Genomic DNA, 18442 nt, shown 5'->3' with positions numbered 1-18442 from the left:
GCAGGGTCACCCACAGCAGCACCCACAGCAGGTTACACACAAATGTGTCCAGGTGGGCTTGGAAGCTCTCCAGAGAGGGAGATTGCACCACCTCCCTGGGCAGCCTGTTTCACTGTTCTGCCACCCTCATTTTGAGGTGGAACTTGCTGTGGTTTTGCTTATGGCCGTTGCTTCTGGTCCTCTCACTGGGCACTGCTGAAGAGTCTGGCACCATCCACTTGGCACCCGCCTTTGAGATATTTATATACACCAGAAATCAGTTAGGAGGAGAAAAATCACTATAAAAATGTAGATAGGCAGGAAGACCTGTGACTGCTTTGCTAAAACATGCAAGCAACAGCTGGGCCTTCTCTTACCCAAAATAATAGAATTGTGGAATGGTTTGTGTTGAAACAGACCTTAAGGATCACCTAGTTCTAATGTCTGGGTTTGTGTTAGTGTGAGACTGCCTTCATCTCTACAGCAATTTCTTTCTGTATCAAGAGCTTGCTTCCTTCCCCCTCCTTGCTTTTTTTAGGAAAGAAAAAAAAAATCAGTCTGATCCAGACACACATGACTTTCCAATCTCTGAAAAGCTCTGTGTCTCTTCTTGCCTTGAGAGTAATTCATCTTTTCAGAGCAAGCCACAAATGAAATAAGTCAGGAAGCTGTGCAGAGAATAAAAAGTATTTCTGGCTGCTTTTCTCTCAGATGTCAACAAATTGATTTCTGAGATTTTTCCATTGTGTGTGTATATGTATATATATATATATATATATATATATATATATAATTGTGTGTGTGTGTATATATATATATATACATAGATACACATGCATTTTGAAATATATTAGGGCTAGTGATTCTATTATGCAAAATTGAAAATTGAATCAATCTTTTCTGAAGTTGTTGTGCCAGATTACCTTAGAAACTTTTCCACCTCAACTTTCTTGATTAACTGCCTTGCATTTCCACTACTCATTTTCATGGCTACAGAAATATCACTTCCATGCATAGGCTGCCAGAAAAGCTGAATTCTGAGATATAAAATAGCTATTTCTCCTAAATTACTTGTAAAATGTTAGCAATTGAATGCTTAAGCCTCCATCCCACACCACAAAATATGCAATGACAGACACTTTGGTCTTCATGTGAGAGCCATCTGTGCTCCTACAGGAAAAAACCCCAAAGTACAATATCTTATGGTCATTATTTTCAATCTTATTTTTGTCTGCAGTTGCTGAGTTATGAAGAGCTATGTGCTGTGGACTTTTGAGATAGTTGCTGCTCATGAATGCTTCTGAATGGGGAAGAAAAAACCCACAGGTCATCAGGTTTTTCTTGGGCATTTGAAAGCTACTAGAAGGGGACAAACCAAAGTCATTAGTATGAGATTACAAAACTGTTCATAATGCATGTACATACAATATAATACTACATCATAAATTAATTCTACAGAGAAACTAATTAAGTTCATCCCTGGAGAACCTCTAGAGCAGTACTGAGAATTTCAGAGCTTCCAACTGGTAAAAATATTCACTTGTTGAAGGACTGGCTGTTGTTTATAGAAAATTTCAGTGTTTTGTACCTAAACTTGTTTCAACCCTCAAATCAGTTTAAGATACCCTACAAGTTACTTAGAAAGGAGTTTGGGGTTTTTTTGTATGTTGCTATGTTTACAAACTGCTCTGCATAATTCGTAGCTGATAATTTATGGAATAATGTTGTGTTTTGATTCAAAAGTATGCTTAACTACCCAGCACAGCTACAGATGAAGTAATGCCTCTGGTGCCCTGCCTGTTGTGAAACAATTTCATAGTTAGTCATACCTAGAAAAACTAATGAAAGTGCTGAAAGTGGTTTCCTGTTGTGGTTATATGCTGCTAACAACTCTGCTTCGGGATGCTGCACAGAAAAAAAACAACCTACAAAGCAGCTTTTTTGTATTTTAGTGTACCATATAATACTACTTGAAATGTGTATTTCCTGACAAATTATTTTGAAAGATTCACTCAATACATCCTACTCTTTTCCCTTTAGGACAAAATAGAGATTTCAATAATAATTAATTTCAGTAAGGCAGTCATGGTGTGCAACACTGATATACTTACTAGCTGTGAGAGAATGACTTTTCTCCATGAATCTATTAAGTAAATTCTGCCACTTTGAATCGTAGGGACAGGCATATTTTATTCCCTTTCTGATTTATCATTGCTGTCATCTTTCTTTATTTCTGTCATCTATGGTGTGTTAACTGTTTTTTTTCTTTCCAATGGTAGTTTTGACCCTTCTGATATGAAACTTTTTCTGGAATGGTTCCCTTAATTCTTTGTTGTGCTAGTGTCTCATCACCATGGTCAGTCATACTTAAACCCTCAGCTATTTTCCTTTCTGTCTTGGGGTGGTCCTATGATGATTAGTTTATTCCCTGATCATATGCCTTATGCCCAAAAATGATTGTTGTAGCTTTTAGGTGGGTCTGGGGGAGGGGGGAGCCTTGGAGTAGTTCTTCAGTGGGTTTTTCCAAAGCCTCGCTTGCCCAGGCATCCAGCATGGTGCACAGTCTGGATTTTTTTTTTTTTTTTTTAATTTTTTTGCTTGGCTAGCTTGGTTTTTTTTACCTTAGGCAAGAAGGTCTGTGGGGTTTTTTTCCCTTCCCTGGCCTTGGAGCAGCTGCAGTAGCAGCCCTTTGGCGGATTTTCAAAGTGAACTGGATGGACAGCTTGGCTTTGGTCCGAGACCAGAGACCAGCAGGAAAGGTGAGGGGTTGCTCCATTTCAGTCCCACATCTCAGAAAATGCTGACCTGGCAAGAGAAAGCCCACCTGCTTCATCTGCTGTGAAGAGGGGACTTGTGACCATGTTCACAGGGGTCTGAGGATGAGGCAAGAGACGAGGATCTGACTCCATGTTTCAGAAGGTTTCATTTATTATTTTATGATATATATTACATTAAAACTATACTAAAAGAATAGAAGAAAGGATTTCATCAGAAGGCTGGCTAAGAATAGAATAATAAGGAATGATAACAAAGGCTTGTGGCTCAGACTCTCTGTCCAAGCCAGCTCACTGTGCTTGGCCATTAATTACAAACATCCAACATGGGCCAATCCCAGATCCACCTGCTGCATTCCACAGCATGCAGATAATCATTGTTTACATTTTGTTCCTGAGGCCTCTCAGCTTCTCAGGAGGCAAAATCCTCAGGAAAGGATTTTTCATCAAAGATGTCTGCAAGAGGGACTGATGCCAGAGATTGACCGGGTTCACATCCATTTGTCCAAACTGCTGCTGGAATCTACTGAGGGGTTTTATGGTTAGTTTTTTTCCCCTGAAAACCTGTTATAAATAGGTCATGTGATGATTGGTTTCACAATTGAGTGATGAATATTGTGTGTATCTTAAAGGCAGTTTTTTGTTTTTAGAACAAACATTCATTCCCGAGTGGTTTCTCTCCTAAACTCATCTCTAAATCAAGACATTTTCCCACTATTATTGAATGACTCCTTCAACTTCTACATTATTTATGCTCTCCAGGTCACATTGGTTTTGCTGCTTTTCATGGGTTGCTTTGTTTTTCCCTCAGTGAATACCCTGTCTCTTATCCTTTTCTCTGTAATGGGCAGATGATTATGCCACTCAAATTGGGCTGATACTAAACAGCATGATTAATGGAAAGAAGGCTTTCTGTGTGAAGTGATCTCTCTTCTGAAGCTATCCGTGGTTTTTTTGGTGGTTTGCATTTTTGAATTTTTTTCCTACCTTGAAATTGTGCTATGAAAGTAGACAACTTCATTTGGCTGTGGTGGAGCAAGCCTGACCCTGCTCACATCCCATTGTGATGCAGATGAAGGAAAATAAGGTAGAGAGGACAGTGGCACTCCTTTGATGCTATGGGCCTATGTAATCCTAGCCCAAGTACTGAGATTTGCCTCCAATGGAAGTTGAAGGAGACAGCCAGAAAAAAAACACCCCTAACAAAACCAAGTTCCTCAGAGGAGCTAAAAAAGGAGACAGATGTGGCCGTGTGCTCGTGCCTTGCTTTCTGCTCATCACCTGCACTTGCCAGGACCTGGCAGAGTTGATTGCTACACCTTGGTATCAATTGCCAGCCTGTTTTTGTTGACTGAATTCTCATGTGATGCAAAAAAGCAGATAGTGAGGCACTGAAAGAATCTGCCAACATTAAAACACTGTGATAATTTGATGTGCTGCCTCAGTCTTTTAATTTCTTCCCTTTTGTTCTTCTCCATCCCTTCTTCCACATATTTTTATTAGTTGCCTTTTTTTCTGTTTCTATATTTACACATACTTTTATCTTCTTTCCCTTCAACCTTAACAATTTTTTTCTGTGTGCTTCTTTCATTTCTCTCATGCCTTTCTTTCACTTTCATTTCACAGTAGCCAAGAATGGGTTGAAGAAATGATTCATCTTCCTCTTTTAGTCCTGGCAAAGGTTACAGAACGGCTCCAAGGCACAGGTTTTCTCTGACTTCTGATGCTAACAAGTGATGGCTTTCCACCAGTAATAGCAAATACTTTGCATATTTGTATCTAGACAGGATATGAGCCTCCATCAGGAACATTTTTTTGGAGTGCTTTTGCTATTTCTACATATGTGTATGAGTAGGTACCCTGGAGCTTTATACTAATATGTTGTGGTCCAGTGCCATAAATAAAGGAAAGGCTGGTTTTGCCTTAGAGCAGAACTGTGGGAAGACACTAGGACCTTTTTGGATGTCTGGAAAGCAGGCAGCTACTGCACTGAATTAACCTGGAGCTGTGCAGCTTACAGCCATTTAGGCTATGCTAGGTCTAGCTCCAGCTCCAAAAAACCTTCTATCAGAGAGGCTGGCTGTGTGATGGTAAGGAGATTGGTGGAGAATCTCTCTGAGCATCCAGACTGCCACTGTTGCCAGTAAAAGTAGGCATTTTGTGTGGAGACAGAAAGACTGATCCCAGATTCTCAGCAGCTGCTTGGTGGGCAGCCAGGAGGAGGGGGATGGAGAGAGAGCAGCAGCTCACAGCCTGCCAAAGAGATGGTTTTGTTTGCTTGTTAAAATTGCGTGATTTACTGTGGCTTAATTAACAATGAAACCCAAATGAAGACAAGTTCCCTGTAGCTATGGTCGTGTAACCACTGGGTTGCATCAGCAGGACTTCTCCATCATCAGAAACAGTAGTGGGAGAGGTTTTCTCCTGGGGAGGGAGAACAAGGTAGGAAGGACTAAAACTGCGCTGATTATAAGCAGAACAAAAAGACAGAGACGTCTTGGGGATGGTGCATTATCCCCTGTCATTTTGGAGGGGTTTGTTTTGGTTTTGTTTTTGCCCAGGGTGGTGGCTTTGGCACTGTGATGGGGCTTGCCAGCTGTTTTCTCCAGTGCTCTCCTGTTGGGAAGCCCAGAGCCCCTGCTTGCTGTGCTGGCACCTGTGAACACCCTCATTCCCTACCAGGGGCTGCGGCTCTGACATCTCAGACACTTAAAATAAACTGGGTAAAATGAAAAACAAAACTAACAGCAGAATAACTTGTGAAATACTTAAGGTAATGATTATTCAACTATACCCCATTTGTCCCTATAAATAACTGCAAATTGACTGAGTTCTGTCAATCCTTTAATACACAAATGTTTAAGTGGACAGACCAGTATCTTGGCTTTTACTTGTTTTAGCAGGTAGGTTTATTCCTCATTTTTCATGGAGTGTTGCTTCTCTAAATTATTTCACATCAGATGTGCACTCTGTTTTAGGATAACACAGACAAAACCAGAAAAGCAAGGGACATCATGAGAGGGTAAGCAAAATTTATTCTGAATTTAAGGACAAACAAACCCAACTACATTATGAGTGGGCAATGTTAATTAAGTCTTATGACACATATCAAAGTATTTAAATTCAGGTACTTGGCATAGGTAATTAATGAAGGGATTCTGGGGTAAGTAGTTACTGAGTATTAATACTCTTAAAGCTAAATTAAGTCCGGCTTTTCTCGGTTGTCCAACATAACTTAGGTTGTTCCTCAAGAAATCTGTCATCCCCAACAGGAGCATGTAATGGAGCCATCAAAATCTTTGAAAGCAACTTCATTCCTTGCCAGTATTTGTTTTCAAACATTCTCACTCATGTCATGCTAAAAACAGTGCCAAGGAAGCTGTTGGCTGAACTGGTTTGGTGACTTCTCATCTGCCTGGTTCCTGGTGGCTCCAGAAGGTGCCAAGAGGAAGGTGCAAGATGGATTTGGATCACTGAATTTCAGAAAAAGGGCCAATTCTGCTGGTACCAAGATGTATACCTCCTTTTTTCTTTTTTTTTTTTTTTCCTAGCATCACACTGAAGCATGGTAGTTGTGCCTTTTTTAGGGCACTGCTACATTAAAATATCAGCTGCCATCAAATGTTTGTTGGCTTTCCATTTATGTTAGTGACTGGCTCAACTGCATGTAGTCTCCTAAGGCATGTTCAAAGAGCTGTTTTTCTTCTCAGCTTTATCATTGTCAGCTTTGTTATCAGAGGAAATTTATTAACTTCTTTGGAGTTTTCATTCTTAAACCTTTTCTGTTTTCATTGCCCTGGAATATAGCAGATGTTGGAATTCATACATTTCTCTGTGTAGTGATGCAGTTGGCACATGTGAAAGCAAGCAGATCTATTAATTAGCTAGTTAGACTTAGCTATGGACTGGTTAGTCTATCACTGAACTTTGTTACAATAACAGAATAATTAATCTGCCACAGTGTTAACAAATACTTCCAGGGTGAGAATATAATTGTTCTTGCACAGTCTTGCGGAAGTAGGTCCTGTCAAACAAAGCTTGCTTCTGTTTTGGCAGGGTGAAAGCATTGGTCAATAGAAATAGTAGGGTTGATATCATATGTCTGAATTTTGCCAAAGAAATTTTATTTGTAACAACAAAATTAACTTGGTCATAAGGTTTAGGTGTAAAACCAACCCACGGAGATATTGGAGAATAAGGGGATAATAGTTTGCAGGAATGCTGGTAGGAGTTCCTGTGCAATTTTAATATTCCACATGATCAATTCTGTGCTAAAGAAACTTGATGACAATTTTTCTGAATGACATAGGGATTGACAAGATAAATAGTGATGTAAGGTCACTGCTATATCAGGACTAGGGTCACTCTACTGGAGTTAAATACAGGGAAACGCTTTTTACCAACCACTAATAAATTCTCCATTTCTCATGAAAGAACGGCAGAACTTCACACCAAAAAAAAGCCTAAGAAAGCTGCCATTCACAATAAGAGAAAAAGTGGTAAGTGGCATACTGTAGAACAGTCATAGAGAATTTTTTTAAAAGTGCATTGCAGAAGATGAAACTGTTTTATTTAAGCTTCCTTGGAAAGGTAGATTCCTCATCTAGACTGAAAGCTTGCAGCCAGTCTGTTTCTCCTGAATATATACACCTGTTTTTCCCACCTAAGTAAGCTGTGCATTTCTCAAAGATAATCTTCCAAAATTTTGATATTTTAACTTTGCTCCTAGTCAACTGAATGGCTGTCTTGAACCACTAGCAAATGCTAGTTGGCTGTGACTAATGAAGAGATCTATGGTAAGAAGGTCTTCTGGGGAATAAATTATAAAATGTCTGCTTTATTTAATCTTTTTCCCGCTTAAGTGATGTTAATATTCGTTAGTATGATGATATTAGACAGAATGGTTGTTCCTCTAGAAGCGTGTTTATTTTCTTCCCTGGGAGGTTTATAATATGAAATAATTCCTCAGTTTGTGTTGATATCTGCTCCTGATTTCTTTATTTTTCAAAAATGAATGACTATATTATAAACTATAATGTTTATAGTCATTCATAGTCATTCATTTTTCAAAAATGAATGACTATATAAAACTATAATGCCACTACATTATAGTTCTAAATGTAGTGGCACAGAGAACTTTAAACAGCCCCATTCAGTGTTAAAAGCACACTGATGTTCCAACTTGGTACATTTTTTTCAACAAAATATCATAAAACACGCAGGCGAAAAAATTCTTTTATTTGCATTTCAGATTTTTCTAAATCCCGATCATAATTCAGGGGACTGACCAGAAGTTCATTATTTTGTCCTGTCATGGTTTGACACTGGCCAAATGTCAGGCACCCACGAAAGCCACTCATTCACCCTCCCCTGCCACAGCTGGACAGAGGAGAGAAAAAAACAAATCAAGGATGGGGTCATGAGCTGAGGTAAGGGAGAAAATACTGCAAGGGCAAAACAGGCTCAGCTTAGAGGTACAAAGTGAATTTATTACTAACAGAGTGAGAGGAGGCTAATGAGAAGTAAAATAAGCCCTTAAAAAACCACATTTTTTCTCCAACCCCTCCCTCCTTCCCACCAACAGCACAGGGCACAGGGAGGCGGGGGTTTTGGTCAGTTCATCACTGGAGCTGCTCTTCCACTGCTCTGGCAAAGAGTGAGGAGGCTCTTGTGCATTCCCATTCAAGGTGCAGCTGCCCTCTTCCATGATGAACGTTCTCCATGGTGCAGAGGAATGGAGAGCAGAGCTGGCCATTTTTAATTGCACATCAGGGACAGCCACGTCCCCCTCCTGAACTCTTTACCTAGCCAGTAACAACCCCATGAGTGCTACCTCAGACCAGGAGTCACTGCTCCCAGGACCGTGCTTCTGTCCTCACATGATGGACACTGCCTGGCAGCTCCATGCCAGCACCCGCTGATGAAAGGCTGGGCTCCGCTAAAAAGTACAGCCTGCATGAGCAGTTTGTGCCCAGAACGTGGCTTTATGTTGTGTTTGGGGCTTAATTTAGCCTTATCAACATCTTTAATAAAACAATGATACATATCTGATTGGAAAGTAACAATTTTATACCTCAGGGGAGGTCAGTGTGTACAATCCTTTCCTGACAACTTAGAAGCCAAACGGCATTCAGAGCTACAAGGGTAGAAAATGTGTTATCTATACACACTAGTGTTCCCTTTGAGTATGCTTTGTTCTAGGGCTCTTCACGTTCTCAGAAATTACCCCCAACTTTAGCAGTAGGCACACGGTGGTCTTCAGCAGCAGAGGAACTTCAAAGAGTGTGGGGCATGGCAGAGAACAGGTGCAGAAAGGAGGCTGTGGCAGGAGGGCAGTGTCACCTCCTCTGGTGAATGGCTTCCTTCTGGCTGAGACCAGAGCCTGCTCCTCCTTTTGACAACCAGTTTCACAGACTTCTCCGAGCCACACGGTGAGAAGGCCGAATCTTTCAAGGCAGGCAGTGAAAAGGGGAATCTTAGAACGGTTTGGGTCGGACAGCAGCTTAAAGATCATCTCATTTCAAGCCCCTGCCATGGGCAGGAACACCTCCCACTGGAGCAGCACCGTTCCAGCCTTGCCTTGAACGCTTTGAGGGACGAGGCATCCACAGCTTCTCTGGGCAACCTGTGCCCACTGTCCATTGCTCCTCCACCCTCCTACGGAAGGATTTCTTCCTGGTATCTAATCTACACCTACCCTCCTGCAGTCTGAAGCCATCACTCCTTGTCCAGTCAAAAAGTCCCTCTGCCCCTCTCTGGTAGCCCGTTCAGGTACTGAAAGGTGCTATAATGTCTCCATGAGTCTTTTCTTCTCCAGGATGAGCAACCAGAACTCTCTCAGACTGTCTGCAGAGGAGGCTGGGACTCCGGCGCTGAGTGCAGCACTTCAGGCGGGGTCTCGCCAGAGCGGAGGGGCAGCATCCCCTTCCTCACCTGCCGCCCACTATGGATGCGCCCAGGACACGTTGGGCTTTCTGGGCGGCGAGCTCGCCTTGCCGGCTCGGGCTCACCTTGCGCTCTGCGGGCAGGGCGGCTCTCGGTGCGCGGCTCCCGCCCGCAGCGTCCCTGCGGAGCGATGCCGGGCGCGGCCCCGCCGCGGGCGTGCCCGTGCCCGTGCCCAGGTGCGCGGAGCGCGCTCCCCACGGGGCGGGAGGAGCGATCGGCGGCGCGCACGGCGCGGGCGCGCGCCGGTCCCGCGGGTTTTGTGCGAGAGGCAGCGCGGAGGGGCCGGGCCGGCGTTGATGTCACCGCTGCGGCGGGAGCTGCCGCCGCCCCCGGCCGCAGCAGCCGCCCCTCCGCGCCCGGTGGAGCGCGGGTAGGCGGCGGGGGCCATGCGGCTGCTGCCTCCGCCCGGTGCCCACCGGTGCCCGCGGGGCTGCGCCGTCCGCCGCGGCGGCCGGGCATGGTGGCGCCTGATGCGGGCGGTGCGTGCGTGAGGCAGCCCCCAGCCCGCCGGGCCTGCTTTTGTCCGCGCCGGGAGCATGTGGGTGAACCCCGAGGAGGTGCTGCTGGCGAACGCGCTGTGGGTGACGGAGCGGGCCAACCCCTACTTCATCCTGCAGAGGAGGAAGGGGCACGGCGGCGATGGCGGCGGCGGGGGACTCGCGGGTAAGGGCGGCGGCGGCGGCGGGGCCGGGCGGGGCCCTCGGTGGCTCCCGGGGCGCGGGGTCCCTCCGGGGCCGGGGCGCGGCGCTCCCCGATCCCGCCGGCCTAAGCCCGAGCTCGGGAATGCGCCAAGGCTGCCACGCGGATTCGGTGCGGGAGCCCACCGGTGACCCGTGGCTCCGGACATCAGGGTGGGACTTGCCCCACGTTCTGGGAGAATTTCCTTGCCGAACCTTTAGCGCACGTTCCGTAAAATAAGACAGTGTTGTAATTGAGAAATTTACGAAGAAAACAGATTTGCTTCGGCTTGTCCGTCTTTTTCAGATGTCCTTGTGAAGTATGTTGCCCAAATGCTTTGTTTCCGATTGCTGGCAGCTGGAGACGCTTTAGTAGAGGTTTGGGTCATGCTCATCTAGGTCTTAATAATACTGTGCGTGTATGTTCATCGAGGTCTTCCACCCTTTCTTAGGCAATGCATATGTATTTATATGAGATTGGAGATACAGAACCCAATGGGGCTTCCACTGGTACTTCTTGAATTGGTACAGAATAATCAAGCTACTTCTCCTGAAACCTGTGCTCTCTTCTTTGCGCACTTCCATGATGATTAGTACTTCAGGCTAAGCAAAATAAACATACGGACTGCATCTGTGTTTGCTTCAAGGTCCTGTACATGTTTACTGTGAGATTAAGTGTTTCTTCAGACCTCCAATGCTCTATGGACTTGTAAACAGTTCATAATGTAAACTAAGGCGCTGCTGTGAGGTGTGTTTTCATTTCAGACTGCTGAGGTCTTCGGTCAGTGTTGTGTGTTGATATATTGCCTCGTTCCTGTGTGGGAAATGACCAGCAGCCGCTCCACATTGGCCGTAGATTTCTACATTTTTTTTAACAATCTTTTGAAGTGTGGACAGGATTGACAAACCCATAAAAAACGTGTTTTGCCTCAGAAGTTCACCCTTGCTCTGCTTACTGAAAAAAATTTTTGCAGGCTCTCCTTTCACGGATTGCCCCCTGGCCTCTCAAGGTCTGAAAAGACGTTCTTCTACCTTTCTGACTTCGTTATCTTTGAATTAGAGATGGTTTTAGGTAGCCATCAGTTTTCCAGGCATTTCTCAGTTATTGTGGAAACAGGTTGAGAGTTTGGGCTTCTGTTCTTCAACCTGCTTGCCCAGTGCATGCATACCTAAGTCTTCTTGCAGCTGTATGTATAATAATTTGATTGGTGATACCACTTTACAGATGGAGAAAAGACTTCTGGAAGATCTTGTCCTTGTGTGGAAGTAGGATTCATAAATATGCACTCTTTTTTTTTATTTTTCTGTGGAGGCCAGAATAAGCCTGTAGCATTTGTTAGAAGTTCAGAATGGGGAAATAGTTATTTGTTTCTGCCTTAACCCCCTGGCTCTTGGAATTTAAATATTTGTGTGCTGTATCCATTATTTTAGTATGTGAATGAAGTCTGTATAGTCTGTATATGAGTATTATTTAGAAGGCGAAATTCTCCATATATTTTGAAATCTGCTGTCAATGCTCTTAGCTCTTACCTAGTGCCTGTGCTTTGCCTGGAATTGCAGCTGCTGTGGCATTGAAGTAGTAGCAACAAGTCCATTTCCAGGGGTTTTGTTTGTTTGTACAGAAAAGGGCTGGTAAAAAGTTGTAGCTTTTTTCAGTACGTTGCCAAAACCATAACCAATCAAACCCCTGTAAGTGACTAATTTGTTAGAGCCAGCAGTATTCAAAGGAACCTATGGGAAACTTCCCAGACCTCGTGCTGAAATGGCAAGGGTTTGTGACACAGTGGCCAACAAAAGGTGGGAGAGGAGGGGAGGGAGGGATGGATGTAGTCTCCAAGCCACTCCCAACGTGACAGGCACAGTAATAAGTGGAACTTAGGTTTTTTTGTTTTTTTTTTTTGTGGAAATGCTGGAATTTTCTGCTGGTTCTGTTAACAGCTGTTCTGCCAGTTAAGGGACAAGGAAGGTGGAGAAAGCCAGTGGATTGTTCTTGGTAGGAAAGACTGATTAAAAGCAAGGTATTGAGGGACCTAGCTGATCATGAGACAAAGAATGAAGCTGCTGACATAGTAAACAGGATGCATAATTTGTAGTAGTCATAGCATTTAGGATGACCCTTTGGAAGCTCCCTAGATGATACTGACCTTGTGACAAGGGTGGAGCTTACCTGGTCAAAAGTAAACAGGGAAAAAAAGAACTTTTGGTGTTGTAGGTTGGATTTTTTTTCTCCTTTATTAGCGACATAATACTGAAATTTGCTCAGATATAATCTAATAAGTTAGCCACCCATGAATATGGTATAAAATTTGGCTTAGTTGCTCTGTGGGAAACTAACTTACATGTCCTTGAAGTTGACTAGAAATATTGTATACAAGATTTTTAACTGTGCTAGGGATGATCTCAATTCCTATTTGCAAGAGAGGATGTAAATACAGCTGTCCTGTTTTTTTGTGATCTAACTTTTGCTGACTTATACTCCCTCATTATTGACTCTTGAAGTCATTTGTCTTGAATTGTGGAGTGAGAATTGACTTTCAAATTGATGGGAATGTGGGTAAGATGACATTAGATGGCTTCACCGTGTAACTTAAGCAGTGGCTAGACAATGAGAAGCATTGATTCTCTGGCACTGCCCTCAAATCTAGGTTTGCCATGAAACTGTCAATCCCCAGACTGATCAGGGTTAAGTGCAATGCCCTTCTCTCCATCTGTGAACGTGGCAAACTTCTTTTGGCACGTCAGTCTAAAGCCAAGTATTTTATGTAGCCTTGGGGGTGGGTGCAAGTACTTCTTGTTGGCTTTATGTTGGAGCAGAAGAACAGTACTGGAGTTACCTGTTCTCCTGGATCCACTCTGAGTGCCTCAGTGCTCTGCAGGAAAAGGAGTATCAGTCACTTTTGGGGGAAGGGGTGAAAAATCTGGTTTTCTCCTCTTGGCCTTGGTTTATGTAGCAGTTGAACAGAGAAACTCTTATTTAAATACTTGTTTGGACATTGGAGACATTTTCTCCACTATGTTGTATTGTAACAAGTTAGGAGAATGATGATGGTGATCTTTTAATGCATTAGGGCAGTGCTGATTAGTGAGTCCATAGAAGTCATCTCTGCTAACAAGGTGTGTTAGATCAATGGTTTACTTCAGAGATGGAGCTTTTCTAGTAAGCACTGTGGATCCATTTTTATACTGAATAAAATCTGGACTCATTTAAGTTATTGTGTCACTGTCATTGCCAGTCACATCAGTGGGGCTTTTCTTCCTAAGCGTGCCTTAATTGAAGGGCTGTTGGGATTTTATTTTCCTTTTTAACAAGAAGAAAATAGAAAAGATTTTAAATTGGATTTTAAATTGGATTTGCATAGCTGTTCTGCAAACTCACATTATCTTGCATCACTGCATTAATCTTCCAGGACAAGACCAAAAAATGTACTTTTCTGCTTTAAAGGTATTTGATGGTTGATGAGCTTTCTCTGTAATTAAATTGTTTCATGCCTTGCACATAATGCCATGCCCATATTTTGCTTCTGTGTGACCCTTGGTCAGGAGTTTCATCTTCCTTTTGTTCACCAACAGGGAAAAAAAGTATTTTCTTTCCTCATATTCTTCTTGCTTCTCTGGGCAGCCGGGTCGTTTGGCCTGTATGACATAATTCCTTCTTCGGAGGAATGTGGTGTATTTATTTCCACAGCAGCCTGCATCATCTGTTGTTGTATGCAGTCTGTAGCAGAGGCATTTGGACAGAACATGAACCCAGATCTCTGCCATCATTTGGGCACTTTGCCCTCTAGGACAGTATTACTTTTATGGATGTAAAGATCTTGAACGTGTCATAAACTTTTCAAACAACTAAAAGGTCATGTTATTAAGTGTATCTTGCATTCAGATGCAACAAATATGTTTAAAAATGCCTCTTAACTGCTTTCTGCTCTACTGTGATAATGTTTGCCAAACTCTTATAGTTCAAGATATTATAGTAAGGAATTATTGTACCTGGTAATGGATGGCAGAGCAGTGAATTCACTTGGAGCTTACAGGAGGAGAGAATGTGGTGTGGTACAGTGAGCTGGTGGCTACTGTGCTCCTTTTGCCTGTGTACATTTGTGTGTGTGAAGTAGAGATTAAACACTAAGTGACTTTGTTTAAGATGTTATTGTGAGATCTCTGAATCCCAGGGGAAGTAAGTTGTTCTTAGCAAGAACTGCTTTCAGAAGTGAATTATTTTGCAAATAGGGTATATGTACTTACAGCTGGGACAGTGCCTGTGTGAGAGATGCAGTAGGAGTTGTAAGTCCGTGCCATGTGGCCAAGAATGATTCAAATGTTTAAGCAGAAGAGAGCAGATGGAAATGTGCTGACTTCTGGTGATAAAAGGATCTGATGAAATACTACTTCTCCCCAGATATTTTTGCAAAAGGAGTTGTCATTTAATTTCCACACTGGAAAGGCAAAAAGGAGAGGTTCTGAGCTCAGCTGGCTGGTGTGACATATCAATGTCAGATCTAATATAATTTTTAATGCTGTGACAGTGTTCTAAATTGAAAAGCTTTTCTGCAGCCTTGCTGGACAACACAATTAGTATTTCTCATTTGGAGCTAAGATTCTGTCTTGCTCACAGCCTCTCTGTTCAGAGAGTTGAGGAAGAGATTACTTGAAAACTTGTTTATGCTTAAGACTTAGAAAAGCTTTTGGCCAGTTGATCATCTGCCTGAACAAAGTATGGTCCATGGTTTAACAAACCTGACACTTTCTGCCTTTGCTGACTCAAGCAGTTGGGATTTTGCATGTCAGACTTGAGTACAAAGCATGTGCTTTGTGATACTTGAAATACAGTGTTTATCAAAATGGATGCAATTAGCATAATGGTAGGGGTGGTCTGCCTATCCATTGCTTTTCCATGAGTGTTTTGGCACACAGAGTGGAAGCTGGTCTCTCCTGCTCTGCTTTCATTTGTCAGTACCTCAAATCTACTCTGGTTCCATGAGCTGCTCCTTAGGATCTGCTGTGGGTGTGTTTACTTCTCCACACCAGTCCACTTCCACTTCAAGGAACCCGCACATGTCTAGGGCTGAATTGGTGTTTGATTCCCCAGACTGACTCACAGTCTTTCTGTTCAATTCCCAGATGCTTTTCCTAGTTCCTCACTTCCTGCCTGATTCTTCTCTGCATCTCCAGCTCTTCTGTTGGCTCTAGAGACAAGATCTCTAGTGCCTGAGGTGTTGTTTGTAGCTTTGCTTCTCCCTCTAATATTTCTTGGTCCAAGACTTTCCTTGCATGATAATTTACCTCCAGCACTGTGAGTGGTGTGGCCTCTCCAGGCTGCTGAGCTGAGCTGCCTTTTGCCATTTTTGCCCTTGAAATAATGTTACTGTTTGACACGTGGAATTCCAGGGTGGTCTGCTCTTTTTCCTGAGATCTCTGTAGGAAACTCTGTTGGGAATGTTGCACAGGATCACAAGATAGTAAGCAGTCAGTCAGTCTAGGCCACTTACTGATTTTCTGCATTATAGCAGAGTTTGTATTGCTTACAGGGTTTTTGTTATTGTTCTTTGGTCCTGAAAGGTGTAGATGTAGCACTTCTCCACATCAGTTTCCATATTTCCATCACTCCACTGTCCAGTCCTGCATCCTTGTAAGAATGTGTCATATTTCACAGGGGTTTGGGCCCTTGATAATTTCCATTAGATTCCTGCACACCTGAAAAGGGTTCCACGAAGTGTGCTGCCATATACTCAGCTGGCTTTGGAACTCAATTTGAACGTGTATTCTCATACACTATCTCTTCTTGTATTTGATCCAGGCAGAATCTCCTTGTTTTTATCCTTCACAGTATCACACTTCCTATGGCTTTTCCACAGACAGGAGTTGTCTCTGCCATTGATTTTGCTAAAATATGAGGATACCATGTGTATAAAGAGCTGTGAGCATTTGACTGAAATCTTATTTTTCTTTATAACATTGACCACTAATCATACTTCTGTTGTCTGATCAATGTTGATATTCAGAAATTACATTTGCATTTTGACTTTAAATCTGGTGCTTAGGTGATCTTAGCTTCTAGAGGACTTCTTCCAAATCCTCCCATTTGTTTTCTTTCCAAAATAAAGGTTGTATTTTCTATGCTGGATTTGTGATTTTTTTTTTCCCTGAAGTTTCCAGATAGGGGTGTTTGAATTTCTATCCCAGCAGTAATCTTGGATTCAGCCAGTACATGTTTAATGTTTTGGATTTTATTGTTCTTTCCTCATAATCTGTCTTGTTCCTCCCCTCTGTTTTTTCCAGTATTTTATCAGCCAGAGTTATTGGGATCTTCTGTTCAGCATTGCTCATTTCCCTGGTGAAGTGCCTCCTCTGAAAGCTATTGAAATCTATTTGCAGGTGTCCAATCAGAACTATGAACATTTAAAATTCTCTTTTTCTGAAGCTATTGCTTCTTTTCAGATTTAGCTTGTATTTCAACATGCTTCAGGACTGCTCCTTCTGAGTTCAAGCTGAGTTTACTGTGCCCCCTTCAGTCCTCAAACTAGATTCAGTTTACAGTAATTTTTCTTAGGTTAGGAGTGATGTTTGGAGGTTTTTTCTGTTTTGTTGGGTTTTTTTCTTAATGTGCTCATACTTACTTGATTTGTTCTTTCATCTTACACAGTTTATCTGAATCTTATGTTGGTGCAGATTCAGATTTAAATTTTCCTGTTGGATGAAATTTATTAAATTTGCTTATGCTACTCTGACAGAATGGGATACTTTAAAATAATTAGTTGTGAGTGAAGTTCAGTGACTTCTCTGCTGTTTTGGCCTGTGATACTTGATTATGCTTTTCCTCAGTGTTTTTTACAAACTTATGAGTAATTGTTTATATCACACCTAGAAGGCATTTGATAACTTCATCTCTATTTTTCTCACCGTTTTCCCATAATTTCATGCAGTCTGGTGTGATTGATATGTAGTATAAATTCTTTTTCAGTAGTGTGAGATAAGTTGTTTGGGGTTTTGTCAAAATATCAGTTTTCTCTGTGATGTGAGCCTTCACATACTTGTAACTGTGGCATGTCCTGTCAGTGCTCGTCTCTTTCTGTGAGCTTCAGCTTAGCAGAAGTTACATAAAGCTGAAAAAGCTGAAACCCAACCAGATTTAGGTTCAAGTTAAGGTACAGATTTTTTACAGGGTTGGTCATGAGTTGTTTGGACACCTTAACAAGCACAGCTGATACCTTTCTTTCAAATTAGCATATTTGGAGATAAGCTGATTCAATCACAATTGTTAAACCTGAAGGGTGGATGAAAGCTTTATTGTTTCTTGCTGCTTTATCCCTTGGTAATCAGGCCAGATATCACATTGGCCCCTCCCAAGCTTTTTCTTTAAATATTAGTGGTTGGTTTTTCAGTCTTCTCTCATTTGTGTCCATCAGCTTGAAGACAGAGGAACTAACTACTGGTTTTGCTGATTTTCTTACTAAATGTCAGTAGAGTGACAATTCTTCCTCAGAAGCAGTCTCGCTGAACATGTTTGAAAACTCCTGTGCAAATAAAAGGGTGGCTGGACAAATCTGTGGTCTGTAGAACTGTCTTAGTAGGAAGAGAGAGCAGCAAAGGCAGACATTGGAGAAAACTTAACCAATCCTATTAATTCCATTCTTAATTATTTAAGATATATATATATATATATATATATATATATATATATATATATATATATATATATATAATTATTAATTTATTATTTAATTAAAGAATATTAATTGTTCTAAGTCCAGAGGAAGAATTTTGTTTTCTTGATGCTACATTAGATGCCCATATAAGCCACATGGGAAGTCAGTTAGAAAATAAGTCTTTAGAGGTCATTAAACCTTCATTTATATGAATGAACACCTATTAAAAAAGTGTAGCCCTTCATGAAGTTTTAAGGGCAGTGTTCACAATGAAGAGATTATATTCTTACTTTTGTGGGTATTATTGCCAGTATTGGAAGTTTAAGACTCAATTATTTTTGTGTGGTCTATAATATTTTCAATTTACATAGGCATTCCTGTGAAATTAAATCAAGTAGCATTGACCCTCCCTTTAAAAAGGATT

The 18442-nt window shown here is 42.1% G+C and overlaps 1 protein-coding gene across 3 annotated transcripts in view; it reads left to right on the top strand.

Moving 5' to 3' along the window:
- The first annotated feature begins 9928 nt into the window (after nucleotides 1-9928).
- TBC1D9 (TBC1 domain family member 9) overlaps nucleotides 9929-18442 on the top strand; it is a 47214-nt gene continuing 38700 nt past the window's right edge. For 2 of the 3 annotated variants that reach the window (XM_077176695.1, XM_077176693.1), the window contains exon 1: nucleotides 9929-10361. In XM_077176695.1, coding sequence (XP_077032810.1) covers nucleotides 10235-10361 — 127 coding nt within the window. In that variant the 5' untranslated portion in view covers nucleotides 9929-10234. The remainder of the gene's footprint in view (nucleotides 10362-18442) is intronic. The other variant, XM_054633415.2, reaches the window with a different exon arrangement.

The sequence above is a fragment of the Agelaius phoeniceus genome, chromosome 4 (genome assembly GCF_051311805.1).
Source record: "Agelaius phoeniceus isolate bAgePho1 chromosome 4, bAgePho1.hap1, whole genome shotgun sequence".
NCBI lineage: Eukaryota > Metazoa > Chordata > Aves > Passeriformes > Icteridae > Agelaius > Agelaius phoeniceus.
The sequence above is the reverse complement of the archived record's forward strand: the minus strand, read 5'-3'. Positions and strand labels throughout refer to the sequence as shown.